Source organism: Passer domesticus, chromosome Z (genome assembly GCF_036417665.1).
Source record: "Passer domesticus isolate bPasDom1 chromosome Z, bPasDom1.hap1, whole genome shotgun sequence".
Classification (NCBI taxonomy): domain Eukaryota; kingdom Metazoa; phylum Chordata; class Aves; order Passeriformes; family Passeridae; genus Passer; species Passer domesticus.
In genome coordinates this window covers 70,022,534-70,037,880 of record NC_087512.1, presented here as the reverse complement: position 1 = coordinate 70,037,880, position 15,347 = coordinate 70,022,534, and the positions used below count along the sequence as shown (strand labels likewise).

At 42.1% G+C, this 15,347-nt stretch overlaps 1 protein-coding gene and 2 long non-coding RNA genes across 3 annotated transcripts in view; 2 read left to right on the top strand and 1 right to left on the bottom strand.

The window, feature by feature from the left end:
* LOC135291530 (uncharacterized) overlaps nt 1-15,347 on the bottom strand; it is a 30,428-nt gene that overhangs the window by 11,706 nt on the left and 3,375 nt on the right. The window lies entirely within an intron of this gene.
* Nucleotides 221-6,956, top strand: LOC135291529 (uncharacterized). Its single transcript, XR_010354343.1, has 4 exons — nt 221-1,469; nt 1,572-1,665; nt 5,871-5,953; nt 6,854-6,956. It is a non-coding gene; the product is annotated as an uncharacterized LOC135291529 (long non-coding RNA).
* Nucleotides 12,599-15,347, top strand: part of UGCG (UDP-glucose ceramide glucosyltransferase) — a 38,194-nt gene continuing 35,445 nt past the window's right edge. The window contains exon 1 of the mRNA XM_064405799.1: nt 12,599-12,963. Coding sequence (XP_064261869.1) covers nt 12,866-12,963 — 98 coding nt within the window. The 5' untranslated portion in view covers nt 12,599-12,865. The remainder of the gene's footprint in view (nt 12,964-15,347) is intronic.

The following is a 15,347-nucleotide window of genomic DNA, read 5'->3' as shown; positions in this document are numbered from 1 at the left end:
CTAACCAAAAAGTAATTTGCTGTGTAAATGTCTGGATCAGCCAGAGGAGTTCTTTCCTAGCCTTTGGAAAAGCGCATTACTTCATGTCATACATAGCTGTATTGCCCAACAAGAGTTTGTTTATCAGCCCCACTGTCACAAGTAGCTAAGTGTGAAAATACTCAATGGTAAATAAGTTCCTGCTGGAAATAGTCTGGGGTTTCTTTCAAAGCCACACCTGTTCTTGTGATACAAGCCTCTTAGGTGAGCTGCCTGCTCTCTCATGGCATTGAGAAATAGAATGCCACAGCTCAATGAAACGCAAGGTAAGGCCATAATGAGCACACAAACACATAAGCAAGCAACGAAATGGCTTTAGACTGCAGAGAAATGTTGCCCATTTAACCATATTAATGTTTTTACTCTCTCACACACACAAAACATTTGGTGCCTGAGTAGTATTTCTATTTGCCTGAGAGGGGAAAAGAATGAAAAGTCAAAGGACAGGTTACTAGGAGGGGATGCATAAAATATTTCTGATTCAACTGTGATGAAGTCAGCTGAAGACAAAATGCCTACAGGTTTTCACAATTGCCCAGGACCTTATGACTGTGGTACACAGAAACAGAATATAGCCTTTCCATATACAAACTTACAAAAATTACATGCCTGAAAATAACTTTTAGCTGTTATAAAAACCAGAACAAGTCACAAAGAAATGGATGAGAATATCTAATCTTGTAATAGTCCCTTGAAGTCCACGGAGGATGCAGTAATTTGTAGACTCTTGCTTCCTACTTATCAAAATCAACTGTCACACCTTACACTGACACCATGGGTTGGGAATACATGATGCAATGTAACAATGGCTCATGATGACGAGCATGCAGAATTAACCTGTTCCCTGTATTACAGCTGACCCACCCAGCTATGACTCACTGGTAAAGGATGGAACTTTTTGTCCTGAGGCAAAAGGGCACAGCGGCTGTGTCTCCCAGACACAGTGCCAATGCTTTCATGACATCTTCAAGTGCACTCAAGATAAGACTGATCCAAGAGCAGGTTTTTTGTACCACAGGGATTTTTGGCACGACAGACAAGTAGAAGGCTTGCAGACAAATAAGACAGATCAAAACCCCTGTGGCTTTCACTTTCATACTCTGGGCTGAGGTCTCAAACGTAAATGAAACTGGGGCAAATTACCCAATCATTTGTTTGTTCACTTTTGTCGGTATCTGAAACAGATCATGCTCCTGAACAAGGTTGTCCTGGTTTAGGGCAAAGTTGGGAGGAAGTTTGGGGTGAAATTATGATGGATACTGCAGCTGTTCCCACTGTTTCATCCTTGATGTCCAGATTGGTATCACTAACCTTAACACAAACAACCAACTGCTTATACTTGTGTTCCTGGCAAGACTCTGCTCTTACAAATGTACACAAGGCCACAACAGACACTGGTGGTTGCCAAGACCTGTTGATTCCAGGAGTAGGTGAGTCAATATTCCATTTCAGTGGCATCCTTTTGGACAGCATTCTATCATTTATCCACACCAAATCATGTTAATTCTGATCCATACATCTTTATATAACAGTCACTCTCTGGGTCAACATGAAAACTGAACTGAAGAGAACTCCTGAGTAAAACAGAAGTCACTACCTGAAAAGACCATGACGCTAGGAGCTCTAGTAAGCCTCTATCTCTTCTACTGCTGAGCAGTCCAACACCTAACAACTTCATATTTGCAACAGACTAAAACAGGTTCTGCTTAGAGAAAGGAAAATGTACATAGAATTTGTTAATTCACTATTTAAAAAATAGAGGTTTTTTTTCAGAGCTGACTCCCTTGTAGAAAAATCAAACTTCAGCCTTCTCTCTCACCTGTTGTGCACGTGATTATAAGAATATTCCTTCACAAAGAAATTTAGAAGGACATTAAACTGTAGTGCTTTTGTAATGGGCTTTAATAGTAACTGAAACTTGATCATTTCCTTAAGAGTTTTCCTCACATTTTTAAGGATAAGTCCTGTCAAGGACTATGTAACAGCACAACTAAGAATGATCTTTCCTTTGCAAAGAACAGGAAAATGCTATGGAAATACTGAATGTTTTTTAGAAACAGAAACTCAGGTAGCATCATTTATATTGGTTGTCTCGAGAGAAACTGAAAACTCACATTTCAACGGTGCCTGTCTAGACTTAATGTATATTAGTCCTCTGAGCCACTTAACAGCTGCTTCACTATGAAAGTGGTAATTAATAACCACAGCAGAAATACAAATGAACAATAACACAGGAAACTTGGCAGATCAGACATCTCAGGTCACCCTGATTTCTTCTAACTGGATGCATGTCCCTGTGCAAGAGTCTGTAACTGCTGTGGAAAACTGGCGTAGGTCAGAATAGATGATCCCTGTGAGCTGGGTAAGGAACATCCGAGGCAACAATTGCAAACACTCTGCATGAAGGACTGCACTGTTTCAGCTAGTCTAGGCTCACCACACGCTGTACACCTCCCAGACATGCAGGAGTAGCCACTGAAGTTGTGACCTATAAGCCCAGTTCAGCACACAAATTGGAAAATGGCTCTGCTATTGCAAGTCCTAAGGAAAACAGTTCTTTTGTTCTGGAAAAAAACATTTCTCTGCTGGAAATAGCAGGTCTGGACTATGCTATAAACACATAACCCAGTTTGGAACAGCAGAGCTTCTCAGGTATGGGGGCCTGTTACTTGGAATGCCTTTAAGGAAATGCAAGTACAGCTTTTGCAGGATGTATACCTGTATTAAACATGGTAAATAGGAGATGTTCCCAAAAAAGAGTTGGGAAAACTTGCTCAGTGTGGTTGTGAAATATATTTGAACAGCAGCTTTTATCATGTCCCCGTGACCTCTATTATTGAGCTTAGTTTCACAAAATAAAGGAACTGGAATATCAGAAATCATTGTGCTAAGACGGAGGAGCAGCAATAACAGCTAAATGAGCAGCTCTGGAATCATTCATATCTGATTAAAATATTGAGTTAACAACTATGTAGAAACAACTGTTTATAAACCACTTCAGGAATAGCATTTAAGATAGCTTTTTAAAACAGTATTCTTAAAATGCCAGACAAACTTTCCTCTTGACAATTTTAGCTGTGTATTTTTGTCTTTAGGTTACACTGTCCTCAGGTTCTTTCAGCAGGACCCAGGCAGAAATTGAAGAAGTCAAGATGTCCCTTTCAAACAGTACTATGAAACTGATTCTTTGTGATGAGAACCAAGTACATGGATAGAACAGATGTCTCAGTGCATTCTGGCTACTTACACATAACCTTTCTGTCCATCTTCAGTCTGTATCTCCACTCATACTGTGGGAAACTGCATGCAAATACTCACAGATACCAGAAAGCAGATCCCAGCACTCCATAAATGAGTGCAGAGTGATTCCTGGATGCTTGACAATTCTGTAGAGGTTGGGAAGGATTCAAATACAAATCATATCTTTGCAGCCATTTTGGGAAAGAGGCATTCTTTAGGAAAGCTTCTGACAAAGCTAATGGTGTATGCTGTAATTCCAGCCCTTGAGACATGAGTAGGAAACCCTGTGAGATATCTTGGACTGTATTCAATCACAAGTTATCTTGTCGTTAGTGTGTTAATGTCAACTTGAGAAATTGCCGGGCACTCAGCTTCAAGGCAGGGCTGGTCCTGATTTCTAAGACAAATATCTTTCTAAAGCACTTATTTCTTCCACCCTCTAAGATTTGATAAATAATGATCAAAACATCTTTACAATTTTGCTCACCTATCTGGCCAAGGCAGTTTTACTTCCAGGCAGTCATGACTGTAGTAGTGAGAAAGGACTATGAGCGTTCCAGCTCATAGGATCTGCTTTGACTGACTTCAGGAACTAGCTCTTACCCTAGCCTCCATTTTTTGTACCATGGTGCCAGTGTTTGGCCCAGGAGTTTCTTAAGAACTAATCTCAGTGTCAGTATCCATAGATCCACTTAAATTTATTATTTGTGTCTATATACATTCTTGGAGTATCAAATACTTTTTCTTGGAAGCAGCAAACATTACCTTTATATAGAGCATCCCATTCCATCATGAAACATCACTATTTACCTCACTTCTGTGCTGGATCCTCTTCCCTGGATTTCACCCTTTTTGGCTTTTACTCTTGGCTTAGAAAAACATTCATGTTTTTGATCCCCAAGGGGGCTTTCTGACCACAATTTCTGTTGTGTTTCTCCCTGACCAAATTCTTTCCCCCAGTTCAAGCCCTTGATGGACGTATGTGCCTAAGCCCCCAGACAACCTGCCCTTCATTGAATCCACTGAAACTTGGGAATAGCTCTGGGCTATCCTCGCTGAGGTTAACAAGAATGTAACAGTTTTATAGTAAAAGGGATTGAGAGATGCAAAGAATCCTGAGTGTCTGCTTGGGTCTAGCAGTGGAAAAAGAAACATGTTTACATGTTTCTAATAGTAGTAGTATACCTTTAATGTGCACTCAGCATTTTTAATTTCCAGGAAGGTTTGCATTGATGCAAACTCAGAAACTCTCCTGTAGAATGAATGCTTACTCTTCTGAAAATCATGAAATATGTTGCTAGCTAATAAATTTGCAATTTTGATTGATTTTTTTTTTCTTACCTGAGATAAGGAGATATCCATAGATATTTCTATATAGAGAGATATAGAGATATTCATAGAAGATATTGGCCATTATGAGGTGATATCAGTGGCCATTTGAGTTTCATGATTAAAACAGCAACTTATAGTCCAAGTGAAAAGTCCATGCATAGTGTGTATCTAACTGGACAATTAACAGTAAGTATTTTTAAGATACTTCTGAAAAAAATATGACTTTATTCTCAAAACTATTAATGAAAAATGTAAATTTAAAACATTGCCCAAACAGATAATTACCTTCTTAATTACAGTAAATTATCTTCTTCTTCCCTCTCTATCCTTGTACTCAGTATTTCTCTAACATGTTTCTGGGTTAAAAACAACAATTATGTATTGATATATATTCTGCTCAGCATGTGAAATTCCATGTACATACTGTTGTCAGATGAAGATTTATTTGCTCAGCTGGTGGGAAAATAAAATGCTTATGCTGCAAAACCAGTAGCCAATGGAACCACACAATGCTATTCTGGAGGATCATGTTAAATTCTAACCAAGAAGAGGTGCAAAATAATGAAGTTACTTCCATTTGGGTAGTAACACCAGTTATACAGCAGTCAGCTGTAACTTCAAGGTTTGTGACCAGAGGAAACCCCAGGACAAAAGAACACATGTGCAAAGGGGAGAGAACATTTAATTTCAGGGAAATGCTTATCACATATATATTTATTCCAGGAAAATCAATTAATATTATGTAGAATTCAGTACAAAAGCAAGAGCTTTTCTATACTCAGCTCAACTGGTGGAGGTATCCTGTGTGCATCCAGTGCTGTAATAAAGAATGCCTGAGTCTTAATGCCATGTTGGTAATAAGGAACTTTATTTTACGGATTTTTTTATAATAATACCTGCAACAGATTTTGATCTTAAAAGGAACCTGTTTGCTTAATATTCCTTAGAGATATGACTTTTAAAACACTGGAGCTGGTGGAGTCACTGTCCCTGGAGGTGTTTAAGGAAACACTGGATGTAGCACTCAGTGCTATGGTCTGTCTAGTTGACAAGTTGGTGTTAGGTGAGAGGCTGGACTCAGTGATCTCAAAGATCTTTTCCAACCTAGCTGATTCTGTGATTCTGTGGAATATAGACAGATATAGATATAGACAGATTTACTGCTTCCTTTTGTACTTGAGACATGAAACTATCACACTTTTTAAATCAGATGCTCTCACCCCTGATCACCACCCTCTTTTTCTCATACAACTACACAGGGAGAGATTCCTTGCCATCCTCCTTGGCCTGTGGCTCCACAATTATCAAAATATGGTGGCCAGATGGTTTTGTTTTCCAGGAGGTAAGGATAGCATAATATGCCTTAGAAGGAGCATGTAATTTGTTTATAGGACATTTTTTAAAAAATAAAAATACACTGCTACACTGCTATGTAGATAAGACAATTTTGTGACAGTCTGTATATTGAAAAATAATGTATTTTCATCTTAGAGGGATAATCCTTGTTCTGAAAAATTCAAAATAAAAATGGAGAAAAGAGAAGGTAAAGGAATAAAAAGGGAGCAGATAAAAATTGAAAAAATTACCTGTTAACCTGTACTTATAACAAAGCCCCGTGGTTCTTGCTCATTGATAATTGTAAAATTAAAAGAGAGACTCTGGAGTACATAACAGAGGACAAACAAGAGCAAACATTTGGAAGTGGGTCTTGGAGAACAAAACCTTACAAAATGTGGCTGCTGAAGTGGAGAATAAGAACTTTTAAGGACAGTCAGGAAAGAGCAGTAAAGAAATGGAAGTTATTCAGAGCACATAAAGGAAAAAGGTTGAAATGACCTGTATGAATAAGCAAGGTCTCCTCATCAAAATCAAGTATAAAATAGAATCTTAGAAGAGTTGGGACCAGCAGCTCTGAAGGAATACAGACACTCTTTCTGAGCACAGAGGGAAAGACACAGTCCATCTGAGCTGAATCTGATAAAGAATGTGACAGACTGTGAAGTACCCTATTGCAAAAGAAAGACCATAGAAAATGTAGGACCACTGCTTAGGCAGGGAGAATATATGGAGATAAGGGATATGACTGAACTACTCAGTGCCTATCTTCAGTGGAGGAAGATCAGGAGACCATTCCACCTGAGTGCTGAAGCAGTGGGACTCTTCTGATTGTCTTTAACACATCAGCAGAACATGGGAGGCTCCGGAAGACTAGGAGAAAGCAAATGTCCCTCCTGTTTTCCAGCAGGGCCCCAAGCTACAGCCAGGAAACTACAGGCTGATTGGCATCACCTCAGTCCCTGGGAAGGTGATGGATCAACTATCCTGGAAAAAATTTCTAAACAAACAAAGAACAATAAAGTGATTTGGAGTAGTTGGAATGAGCTCATGCAGTGGGAATCAACCTTCTATGTAGCCTTCTATGACCAGATGACTAGCTTTGTGAATAAGGGGTAGTAACTGGAAGTTGTGAATCTGAACTTCAGGAAGGCTTTTACCACTGTTTCCCACAATACATTCCTAGACAAAATGACAAGGAATAAACCAGATAAGGGTGTGGTGAAGTAAACTGAAAGCCGGCTCAGACAGCCAGGCTCCAAGCCTTGTTCTTGCCAGGTTCAGTGGCAAGAACTCCAGCAGGAAGCCAGTCCCTATTAGAATGCACCAAGTGTCATTAGTGGGGCCAGTGCTGTTTGAACCCTCAAAAAATTTGCAAATAATACAAAACTGGGAGGTGTAGCTGATAACATACATGGGTGGATTGAAACTCAGAGGGATTTTGACAGTCTGGACGGATGGGCTGACAAGAAAAACATAGAATTCATGTGGAAGTCAAGGAATAACATTACAAGTCCTGCATTTGGGGAGGAAAAACCCAAGGCAGCAGTACACACTGAGGGCAAACTGTCTGGAAGGCAGAGAAGGACCTGGGGTGTGCTGGTGGACACAAAGTTGACCATAAGCAGCAATACACCCTTTAGACAAAGAAGGCCAACATCATTGTGGCTTTCATTGTTATGTGCACTGCTACTGCATGTAGCAGCATGGAAATAGACCAGCTGAGGGTCACAAAGATGACAGATACTGAAGCATCTGCTATATGAGCAGTGACAAAAGAGTCAGGATTGTTCAGCTTGCAGAAGGCCCTGGGAGAATGTTACCAATGTGCACAAATACACACTCCACTGGTTGGGTGGAGTAATGAAAATGGAGACTGACTCCAAACTCAGCAAATTACTTTCAATGACCCTGTTCAAGTAGTAAGTTGGAATAAATTATCTCCACAGGTCTATTCCAAACCCAGATATTCTGTGACTCTGCACAATTATTTACCTTGGTTATCTAAATGTAACTATTCTCCAAGTATTCCACCATTTAATATGGAGCGCATAAGCCTAGTTATTTCCAACAGCAAGACTTGGGAGGTTTGTAGGTTAATCAGCCTGGATCAACCTGACAAGAAAAATACATATAGCTGAAACATTGTTTGGGTTTGCTTTAAAAACTGCTTTCATGTTCTATTACAAAATTATTTCTGAAGATCAAAAGTACTGAGGCTTTATTCCTTTCAGACTTTTACTTTGAAGTTTCACTGCAACCTGTAGCTTTAACTTTTTTAACCCTTGGGCATAAGAGCTCTGGTCTCTATTTTTTCTGGTGTTTAATTTCTTGAGACACAGTAACAGACAAGACAAAGACTGTGTTGTGGGCTAGCCTAGAACTACATTTGTCAAGCCTCACATGCCACTTCAGACATGCAGATCAGATTGCTTGTTACTGGCAAACAAGGAGGGTACTGGCAGAACTGTCTCTTTGTGTTTTCTCTCTCTTGCCCCTACTAGACAGGCTTTTATATACACAAGTGCTCTAGGACCTATATTTTAAGTTCTAAACTCACTTAGGCATGGAGGCTAACAAGCAGGGATCAATTGCATAGACTTCTGTTTCAAATCCAACTGCAAACTTTATTCTTAATATAAACATTTAAAAGGAAGATGCAAGGCAGAATATTCATATAGTAACAAACATGCAGAGCTGTAATACATACATTTCTTTGATTTAATTAAAAGGAACAAAAGTGGATTTTTAATAAAAGTAGACAGACATCTCAGAGTTTAAATTACTAGAACCAAGTTTCAAAGACACACAATCCTTACCAATGCATGTCCCCTTTATAATAAGCGAAATTTTACAAAGCAGTTTCAGAGTGCAGATGCATTAATGGATCTAATCATGAAGCAAAGAGAAAACTTCCACTGTCTGTCCCATAATTTTATATTTTCATAAGGAAAATGACACATAAGCAAGAGAAAACAAATTTATTCTTGCCTTGTATTTGCCCAGAACTTCAGTGATATCATTCTAAACAGAAACACTAATAGTAAAGTTAACTGGAGAAAATGTACTTGGAAACACTAATACATATTCTGAAATAGAATTTCAGCGGATTTTAAATACAATTTTAACTGAAATCCAGGTGACAACCTGTCTTGCTGCCTGAGGATGGTGACTTAGATAAATTTTCTCTCTCCAAAGCTTATGTAAGCAATGGTTTTCAATAGAAACTGATGGCTGAGAAGAAAACTGGAAGGTCTATATAGGGTTAAAACCTTTCATAGGTATGCCAGTAAGAGAAACTTCAGTGGTTTTGGTTTCTACAGCCTTCTTAGCATTAATACCAGTATCACTACAGGTTAATCCACTATTGTTCCTTTGTTAACTAATTATATTTATCCCTTTTTATCAGTTCAAACTTACATGAGTGTTTCTATTGCATCATTTTTGTTGTTGGAACAAGTCTTGTATCTAGGTCACCTTTATGATTAAGATTTTTATTGAATTAATCTTTTTCAGTCTGCAACAAACTACACTCAAACACTGTAAAAATTAATCAATATTTTGGCAAAATGCTGAATGAATTAAGAACAGCAAGAACAGCTTTATAGCACATGGGAGGGCTAATTTTGTTTTTAATTTAAACATAGTACACATTTGCATTAAGTCCCAAGCACTTGATTAAAACACCAGGGTGTATCATGCCCCAAGCCATAATGAGGCACCTTTGAGTAGGCAGATTTGTCCTGCTTGAAGAACACTGCTCTCTGTGAATTGTTGCACTCCACACCTACAGAGGGGTGACCAAGTGTACACCCCCTACTACTGAACTGTCACAACTCCAGGTGGCCCCCTGCTTCAGGCAACATGTACTCTTTGCTCCCCACTAATGTTAATATACCTGCTGAAAGAATCCATGTGGCAGCAAATTTTACTAGGGAAATTGCTCAGGTTGAAGGCTTTACCATACCTGATTTTCCTCCATTACAGTGCTGAAAGTATACTTAATATTCTGTTTTTAAACCTTACATCAACTTGAACACAGAGTGCTGCAGCTTTTTACCTTAAACACCTCATGAGAGAGTCTGTCTCCCCATACAACCAGAGGGCAGAATGACATCCCAGAGAGGATGACAGAAAGGTGGATCCTTTTCTAGACAAAGTTATTTGTACTAGCTTGGTGTTTCCCCGTGGAACACTGCTTGAGAACTGCTCATTCATCAGTATGGCTGGCTGAAGTACAGAAGTCAGTACCTTTATTAATTTTATTTATGAAGAAGCCTCAGCAAAGTTTGTTTGCATGGAGTCATTGACTCTACCTGTTGCACAATAAGCAGCCTCTCAATCTAATCTTTCCAGGCAAAAAAATAAGCTTTACTGCTTCAGTTTAATAAACTCTGATTATTTGCTTTAGTGATTACTGGAGACAGGCGCTCAGTCTTCCTCAGTTTCCTGTACTGTGATATTTTAAGCTAAGGTACTCTTTTGCATAGGCTATTTCTGCCTTAGAAGAGAGATGCAAGCAAACCAGGTAAGGGTTACATGAGCTATATTCCTACAATTAACACGTATCAGCTCTGAATTCTCTGACTCAACTAGTCTTGTGACTGTGCCAACATTGAGCATGGCAATTCAAATCATGGCTAAAAAATGCCTATAATGCTCATTGAGGCAATCTTAAATTAATATAAATGTGATCATTAGACTCTAAATGAAGGAACAAACAGAAAAAAACCCTGCCACCTTCAGTTACAAATGACATACAAACACAATAGGGGAATTTGAAAATTAAGGTAATTTGTTTTACTTGAAAAGTTATTTTTAAGGAAGTTATAATAGGAAATCACTGAAGCCAGTGAAAAGTCATGTTGGTGGCCCCATGATTTATTTATGTGGAAACTAACATTAACCAGGAACTAACAGACTATACAGGCAGTGTTTGCACTATAATGGAATGATACCTCACCTATTCTTACCAGTTATTAGTAGCTTTTCACTTTTAGTTTTAAATTATACTTTTAATTTGGTCATGTCCACACCAGATGAGATCCCTTTTAAAATTACTATTACTAATTATTCTTTTAAATTACTATATTTTAACTTCTCACATACAGCTAGAGCTAACTTGAAACCCAACTCTTTCTACAGTTATTGTGGTGAGTAGAATACTTTTCAAAACCATAGTTGAGTTCTGAGCAGAATTTATGAACACTCCTGACACTACATGAATAATAGAAAGCTGTGGAGGAAAAAAAAAAATAGAGAACATGCATACACTGCGATGTTCAGCTTGTGTTATTGGTGAAGACTCCTGAGAAAAAGTATACCTTCTCGTGTACAGGTAAACATAGTCTCTTATGTAAGGCTATGCTTATTCTGGCAAGCTCAGTATAGTCAAGGCACAGCCAGTCAAGTAATTTTATCCTCCCACAGCATATCCCAGATTAATGGAGTTAAATTTAAAACAGTTAATGCAATGCATGTTTGCCTATTACACAATAAGAAAAAAAAAAAAAAAGAAAAAAAGAAAGAGATAAATTGATATTTCTGACCCCAGATCAAAAATGCTGAACTGTAAAAGAAAGCAGAAGTGTTGGGAGGTTTCTGCATGTGAACCCCCTCAAAAATGGAGCCACATCACAGTAATAGGAATTGCTATAAACACTGTAATGAAATAAAGGCAAGAATAGCTGGCTCAGAGGATTAGTAATGAGCAACTGACTCTTTCATTAACTGGACACTAACTCAAACATAGCCAAGGCTGGTAGTCACCAGGTTGCTTTAGCACTGCTTGGGCTTCACAGATGGCAGTATGACTGCTGGAACTGCCCCAGTCCTTGGAGCAGCTGCTCTGACTCACAGAGTTCAGTGCTGCCAGCAACTCACAGGTGCACACCTATGCTAGAAATAGCAATCCCGTCCTGCAGCATTCAACATCACCAAGAAAGTGTTTGGACTCAAAAGCAATACAGAAAAATAACAAAGGCCATGCAGCCCTGTATGAACTCCCCTGGACTAGATCTCAGAATCAGAGAGCAGTTAGTGTTGGAAGACACCTCTGGAGATCATCCCATCCAACACCCCTGCCAAGGCAGGGTCACCTAGAACAGGTGAACCAGGAACAAGTGCAGGTGGTTTTGGAATGTCTCAGGACAAGGAGACTCCATGACCTCCTTATGTAGCCTGTTCCAGGGCTCTGCCTGTGTAAAGTTCTTTCTCACGTTGAGATGAACTTCTTGGTGAAACTTCTGATTTAGTTTATGGACACTGTTCCGTGTCCTGTCGCTGGGCCTTGCTGAAAAGACTCTGGGACCATGGTCTTGGCACTCGCTTTTGAGATATTTATATGCATCAATGAGATCCCCTCTCAGTCTTCTCTTTTCCAGGCTGAACAACTCCAGCTCCCACAGCCTCTCCCTAGAGATGCTCGGCAACACCGGCAAATATCCGTCTGCCCCCGATCCCCGCCTGTGTGCACAAAGGGCTGCGGTCTCCTCAGCGGCCAGCACCAAAGTTAGACGATACGGAACCAGCACCTCTGCCGCGTCCGCACCCCTCCCCGGCGGGCGTGGCGGGCTACCCCCGCCCTTCGCCTGCCGCCGCGGCCCCGCACCTCCCTCGGCGGCCCGAGGGGGACGGACCCAAGGTCAGGCGGCGGCGGCAGCGGCGGCGGGCGGGGGCCGGGCCGGTAACGGATGTGCCCGCCCGCCCCGCCTCCTGCGCTGACAGAAAGGCGGCGGCGGCGGCTCTCGGTGCGCCAGCGGCTGCCGCGCGCAGGCCGGTGCGGAGCAGCAGCGGCGCCTCCGGAGCCGCCCCGAGCCCGCCCGCAGCAACCGCCGCTCCGCCGCCCCCGGGCCGCCCGCGCCCCCGCCTCGCTCCGCTCCGCCGCCGGCTCCTGCTCGGGCCGCCGCGCCCCCCGGGGATGGCGGTGCTGGCCCTAGCCTCGGAGGGACTCGCCATCTTCGGGCTCATCCTCTTCGTCGTGCTCTGGCTCATGCACTTCATGTCCATCATCTACACGTAAGCGCTGGGGTGCGGGGGGATGGCGCCGGCGTTGTTCCGTCACCCACCCGCCATCGCGCCCGGAGCGCCCGGGCAGCGGGCCCCGTCCGCCGCGCCGCCTCCGCCCCGGGCTGGCGGCTCCCCTGCCCCGGGTGTCAGCCCGGGAACCCGCCTGCCTGCCTGCGGTGGGGCTCCCGCAGACCCCGCCGAGACACCCGGGGTCGGGCTGGCCGTGCTTAGGGCACGGCTGTGTCCCTGCCGTCGGTCTGCGGGTAAAAACCGTCCTCTGGTTGAATGTCTCTTGCTCCGTGCGGTGATCTTTGCTCCGTAGCCCTTAGTGCTGCTGGGGAAGGTTTGGTGTTTGTTGTGTTCTGGTATACACTTGTGAAGTGTGGCTTTCCCGGTGGTAGTGGGAGACCAGGGTGCACAGACTTACAAAATGTATGATGTTTGGCTGCAAAGGCTGTACGGCAGAACAACTGAAAGAGCACAGTACTCTGTGCCAGCCATAAGCACACTTCTTTTTTGTATTGAGAAATAATGATAGTGCTAGTAAAACAAGTATATGTAGTGAGTCAGATCCTTCTTGGGTAAGTCCAAGTAAAAATGCCTTTAGAGTTTGTGAGCAATGTTTGCATTTTAGTGACTGACAAAGCAGATAATTCCTCTGCCAGGTTCTTTCTCTGGGTATGTGGGGAAAGGATTAAGAATGCATCTCTTGGTTGTCGTTTTGCTCTCTTAAGTAAAAGGCCACTCTTGCATCACTACTAGGATTAGAAAATACCTGAATTTCTGTTTGCTTTCTTTGTGCTTATCTGTTCTCCTTTCTTGCTGCTCTACTGCATCTGATAGGCATCTGTGATAAACCTCAGCCCTTACTGAAAGCAAAGCTCACAGAATGGGTCAAGTTGGAAAGGACCAGTGAGGATCATCTGTTAATCCTAAAGCACAGGACTGTGTCCAGATGATTCTTGAATGTCTCCAGTGAGGGAGATTCCAGAAGCTCTCTGGACACCCTGTTCCAGTGCTCAGTCACCTGCAAAGTAAAGAAGTCCTTTCTAATATTTAGGTGGAACTTCCTGTGCACCACTTTCTGCCTTTTGTCCTGTTGCTTGCCATCACTGAGAAGGGCCTGGCTCCATCTTCTTGGCGCTCTTCCTTCAGATACTTGTAGACACTGATGAGGTCCCCTTTCAGTCATCTATTTTCAATATTGAACAGGCCCAGCTCCCTCAGCCTTTCCTCATATGAGGGATGCTCCAGTCCCTTAATCATCTTCAGAGTTCTCTGCTGGACACCTTCTATTGTCTCTCTTTCACTGAGGAGCCCAGAACTGGACACGGCATTCCAGGTGAGGCCTTTCCAGGGCTGAGTAGAGGGGCAGGGTTACCTCCCTTGACCTCCTGGCAATTCTCTTCATGATGCACCTCAGGATGTCACTGGCCTTCTTGGCTACCAGGACACACTGCTGGCTCATGGAGAGCTTCTTGTCCACCAGCTCCCTCTCTGCAGAGCTGCTTCCCAGCAGGTCACCCCCAGGCTGTGCTGGTGCCTGGGGTTGTTCCCCAGCTGCAGGACCCTGCACTTGCCTTTGTTGAATTTCAGAAGGTTCCTCTGTGCCCATTGCTCCAGGCTGCTGAGGTCCTTCTGAAGGGCTGCTCAGCCCTCTGGCCTATTGGCCACTCCTCGCAGCTTTGTGCTGCCAGGAAATTGCTGAGCAGGCCTCTGCCCCTTCATCCAAGTCATTGGTGGAAAAATTAAACAAGACTGGGCCACTATTGGACCTTGGGGGACACCACAAGTGACAGGCCTCCAACTAGAGCCTGTGCCACTGATTGTGACTCTGGGATTTGCTCTTCAGCCAATCTTCAATCTGCTTCACTCTTCACTCATGCAGTCCACACTTTCCAAATTGAACTTATGGATACCAAAGATTTGCTTCTGCCTCATTTTTTTTCCTTTTTTTTTTCTTTTGTGGTTTTGTTGTTGGTTTTTTGTTTTTTTTTTTTGGGGGGGGGTTGTTTGTTTTTTTAAATGTGAAGTTGCTAATAAGCTCGAATAATTTTATTCTCTTCTACTGTAGTTCAATTATCGTTAGACCTTATATTCACTTGGATAATTAACTTCTTTATTGAAAAATACCTCTATGGGTTACCTTGGACACAAGTGGTAGGATTTTGGTACTGGGGGGCAGAAGGGGTGCTTAGTGGGGGGAAGAGACTGCTTTGGGCATGGCTGATTTTGGTCAGCTTTAGAGATGATTAAAACTGTCCACTGTATGCTTAAATCTCAACCTGTCAAGTGAGCATGTGTGGTGCTACTGCTCATAACTCTTTTACAAATAAGTGACAACTGAAATGGGCAGGAGACACTAATGGGGAAGCTCTGCAAGAGGATGAACG